Source organism: Argentina silus, assembly GCF_951799395.1.
Source record: "Argentina silus genome assembly, contig: scaffold_739, whole genome shotgun sequence".
Classification (NCBI taxonomy): Eukaryota; Metazoa; Chordata; class Actinopteri; order Argentiniformes; family Argentinidae; genus Argentina; species Argentina silus.
Genome location: NW_028152407.1, coordinates 5,001 through 9,549, shown reverse-complemented (window position 1 = coordinate 9,549; position 4,549 = coordinate 5,001). Strand labels below are relative to the sequence as shown.

The 4,549-nt window shown below is 52.8% G+C and overlaps 1 protein-coding gene across 1 annotated transcript in view; it reads left to right on the top strand.

The window, feature by feature from the left end:
- Window positions 1-205: 205 nt before the first annotated feature.
- The window catches only part of LOC310824844 (grainyhead-like protein 2 homolog), a gene marked incomplete at its 3' end in the record, with an annotated part of 9,220 nt that continues 4,876 nt past the window's right edge, over window positions 206-4,549 (top strand). The window contains exons 1-6 of the mRNA XM_083698097.1: window positions 206-389; window positions 821-885; window positions 1,413-1,806; window positions 2,260-2,318; window positions 2,492-2,648; window positions 2,968-3,079. Of these exons, the coding sequence (XP_083554223.1) occupies window positions 324-389; window positions 821-885; window positions 1,413-1,806; window positions 2,260-2,318; window positions 2,492-2,648; window positions 2,968-3,079 (853 nt within the window). The remainder of the gene's footprint in view (window positions 390-820; window positions 886-1,412; window positions 1,807-2,259; window positions 2,319-2,491; window positions 2,649-2,967; window positions 3,080-4,549) is intronic.

The window sequence follows — 4,549 nt, the reverse complement described above, 5'->3', positions numbered from 1 at the left end:
GTTGTAGATGAACAAGCTATAAATAATGTGCGTGTGTGTTGTGTGTGTGTGTGTGTGTGTGTGTATATCTGTGTGTGTGTGTGTGTGTGTATCTGTGTGTATCTGTGTGTGTGTGTGTGTGTATCTGTGTGTGTGTGTGTGTGTGTGTGTGTATCTGTGTGTGTGTGTGTGTGTGTGTGTGTGTGCCACCCCCCCCCCCCAGTAAGCGTCTGGTGGTGGTGGTTCCTAACGACAGTTCGTTCGCCGGGCGGCGTGCGTTCACCAGTGAGGACGAGGCATGGCGTTCCTACCTGGAGAACCCCCTGACCGCCGCCACCAAGGCCATGATGAGCATCAACGGGGACGAGGACAGCGCCGCCGCACTGGGACTACTCTACGACTACTACAAGGTCAGGGACTACTCTACGACTATTATAAGACGACTCTACGACTATTATAAGACTACTCTACAACTACTACAAGGTCAGGGACTACTCTACGACTATTATAAGACTACTCTACGACTACTACAAGGTCTGGGATTACTCTAAGACTATTATAAGATCTGGGACTACTCTAAGACTATTATAAGATCTGGGACTACTGTACGACTATTATCAGATCTGGGACTACTCTAAGACTATTATAAGATCTGGGACTACTGTACGACTATTATAAGATCTGGGACTACTCTAAGACTATTATACGATCTGGGACTACTCTAAGACTATTATAAGATCTGGGACGACTCTACGACTATTATAAGATCTGGGACTACTCTATGACTATAATAAGATCTGGGACTACTCTAAGACTGTGATTCTGACTCTATTCTCCTCAGGTGCCCAAAGAAAAGAGGCTGCTTCCCGTCGCCAAAGTGGTTGAAGTTTCAGAAGAGGAAAAGAGGTCAGGACATTTTATAGCTGATATGTAATATTAGTGGGAAAGAACAGAGAGGTTTTTAGTTTTTCTTCATTGATATATTCATTTATAAAAACATTACAGAACATTAGTTGACCACCTTTGGCACTTGACACTTCATGTGTGACATATGCCCCTGATATTGCATATTGAATGCCAAACACAGCCCTAGAGGGAAAACTGTAAACATGTGGATCATCTTACAGATCTGGGCTCAGTTTCCAGAACGCTTCGGAGTTACAGTACCACTGCCCAGGCCCACTCCTTCACTAGACCAGCAAATTCCTTCATTTAACCAATATTCCATTGTTTCACGCACAGAAGATTGACCTGCATACATTGATTTTACAATTGTGGCGGGTTGTCAGGAGTAATTAAGTACTACTTAAGCAACACAGCTTTCAGGAAACTCACCCCTGCTGAGTACAGTACGATGTTTACACCTGGTTGTAGTTCTGACGTTGTTCTGACGTTGTTCTGACGTTGTTCTGACATTGTTCTGATGCTTCCAGGAGCACCTCGGGCGCCAACAGCAGTAGCCATGGCGACACAGAGACAGTCGACAACCGCGTCCAGGTGTTAAAGTCCGTACCTGTCAACCTGTCAATCAACACCGACCACCTGGACGCCAAGAGAGAGCAGCAGTATGGGGGTGCGGGGTCAGGGGCCGGGGAGGGCGGGACCGGGCAGGGGGCGGGGGCTGTTGCCGTGGTGAAGGCGGAGGTCTACACCAACCTGTTCATGAGTCCTGGGGTGCACTACAGGGTGGAGGGGGAGGAGCCAGCCCGGGTCATCTATGAGCAGAGCCCGTATGATGTCACAGCTGTCAATCACGCAGGAGGGTACGCCAAGGACGATGACCAGCAGAGTACGCCAGAGAGCGCCGACGAGGACGAGAGGGACGCGGTGAGTCCACGCACGGAGGGATCCCTCAGTTAGAGATCCCTCAGTTAGAGATCATTCAGTTAGAGATCATTCAGTTAGAATGATCTCTAACTGAATACACTAGAATGTCAGTGTATTCACCACCAAGTGGGTTTGGGCTGAGAGAGAGAGAGAGAGAGAGAGAGAGAGAGAGAGGGAGAGACTGAGAGAGAGAGAGAGAGGGAGAGACTGAGAGAGAGAGAGGGAGAGAGAGAGACAGAGAGAGAGAGAGAGAGGGAGAGAGAGAGGGAGAGACTGAGAGAGAGAGAGAGAGAGAGAGAGAGAGAAAAGGGGGGGGGATGTGTGACTCCTGATCAAATGACTAACAGCCTTACTGCAGGCGTTCAATGATCAGGTTCCTCTCCCGTTGAAGCGTAGCCGCTTCCTGCTTCCCCTGCGTGCCGTCTGACCATGTGACATACGTTTTCCCAACAGAAGTACCGCACCCCTTCCTCCCTGGCGTCTGACGACTTCATCCTCGACCAACAGGGAAGGTGAGTCTCATCACTCGTCCAAACACACACCATTACACACAAGGGTGGGGTTCCCAAAGGCTTCATAGCAGCAAGAGAGTGACTGTGGTTTGTGGATGTTACTGTAGGAGCTTCAGGAGCCTCTGAGACGTCAGTCTGTGTGTTTACTGAGAAAGCTCTTGTTGTCGTGACAGTGACACGTTCCAGTACACGCTGGACGCCACCAGGTCACTGCGGCAGAAGCAGGGGGAGGGGCCTATGACCTACCTGAACAAGGGCCAGTTCTACGGCGTGACCCTGAGCGAGCTGGGAGCCAACACACGCCTCCGACACCCAATCAGCAAAGTCCGGGTGAGGAGGGGGAGGAGCCTAGCACAGTTAACCGTCTAACGCCTGATGGGTGACACGGTGTTGACAGTTTTGTTTGTTTTGTTTGTTTTGTGTTCTTTGGGGTGTCGTGAACGTGTGTGATCATGTTTTGTGTTCAGTGTTGTAATGTTGTTGCTAAACTAACTGTTATCCTGCTTTCTCTTCCCTCTCTCTCTCTCCCTCCCCCTCTCTCTCTCTTTCTCTCTCTCCCTCCCCCTCTCTCCCTCCTCCCTCTCTCTCCCTCCTCCCTCTCTCTCTCTCCCTCCCCCTCTCCCTCTCCCTCTCTCTCTCCTCCACCCAGAGTGTGGTCATGGTTGTGTTCAGTGAAGACAAGAACAGAGATGAGCAGCTCAAGTACTGGAAGTACTGGCACTCCCGCCAGCACACGGCCAAGCAGAGGGTCCTGGACATAGGTGAGCGCTAGCTAGCTAGCTGTCTTAGCTATCTATAAGTCACATTAGCCAAGACCCAGGCCAGCAATACTTTTGACGAGGAAGTTACAGATTGTGGCTTTAATGACGGCCCAATCAGAGACCCACCCACCACCTGACATGCTTCAATACCCCTGTATCCCCCCCCGCCCCCAGGGCAGAAAGGAGATTGGTTCCCCTTCATCTACCCCCTGCCCACCCCCCCCCCCCCCCCACGGTTCAGGTAATTACTTGGTGTGGTAAGGATTCCATGTGTGATTGACATGGTTCAAACCCTGGTCATCAGCGCACCACAGTACTGCTTTAGCCCGCTGAGCTAAAGTCTTGGTATAGACAATGGGGACCCAAAGGAAGTCTGCTAGGCCTCAGCTGGAGGTGAGCCGACAAGCTGAGACCTGCAGGACAGGCAGAGAGGCACAGGCATGCAGGACAGGCAGAGAGGCACAGGCATGCAGGACAGGAGGAGAGGCGCAGGCATGCAGGACAGGAGGAGAGGCGCAGGCATGCAGGACAGGCAGAGAGCCACAGGCATGCAGGACAGGCAGAGAGCCACAGGCATGCAGGACAGGCAGAGAGCCACAGGCATGCAGAACAGGAGGAGAGGCATAGGCATGCAGGACAGGAGGAGAGGCACAGGCATGCAGGACAGGCAGAGAGGCACAGGCATGCAGGACAGGAGGAGAGCCACAGGCATGCAGGACAGGAGGAGAGCCACAGGCATGCAGGACAGGCAGAGAGGCACAGGCATGCAGGACAGGCAGAGAGGCACAGGCATGCAGAACAGGAGGAGAGGCATAGGCATGCAGGACAGGAGGAGAGGCACAGGCATGCAGGACAGGCAGAGAGCCACAGGCATGCAGGACAGGCAGAGAGGCACAGGCATGCAGGACAGGCAGAGAGGCACAGGCATGCAGGACAGGCAGAGAGCCACAGGCATGCAGGACAGGCAGAGAGCCACAGGCATGCAGGACAGGCAGAGAGGCACAGGCATGCAGGACAGGCAGAGAGGCACAGGCATGCAGGACAGGCAGAGAGCCACAGGCATGCAGGACAGGCAGAGAGGCACAGGCATGCAGGACAGGCAGAGAGCCACAGGCATGCAGGACAGGCAGGGTGGAGGTTAGAGGACTGGAAGACTGGAGGCAGCATCGCTGTGGGTTGGAGAGAGAGAGAGAGAGAGAGAGAGAGAGAGAGAGAGAGAGAGGGAGAGAGAGAGAGAGAGAGAGAGAGAGAGAGAGCGAGAGAGAGAGAGAGCGAGAGAGAGAGATAGATAGATAGATAGATAGATAGAGAGATAGAGAGATAGAGAGAGCGAGAGAGAGAGAGAGGGGGGGGGGAGGCATTGGTGACCCCTGGTCAAATCATAGACAGCCTGTAGGCCTGTAGGCCTGTGTTCTGCAGGGAGACAGCCTGTAGGCCTGTAGGCCTGTGTTCTGCAGGTAGACAGTGTAG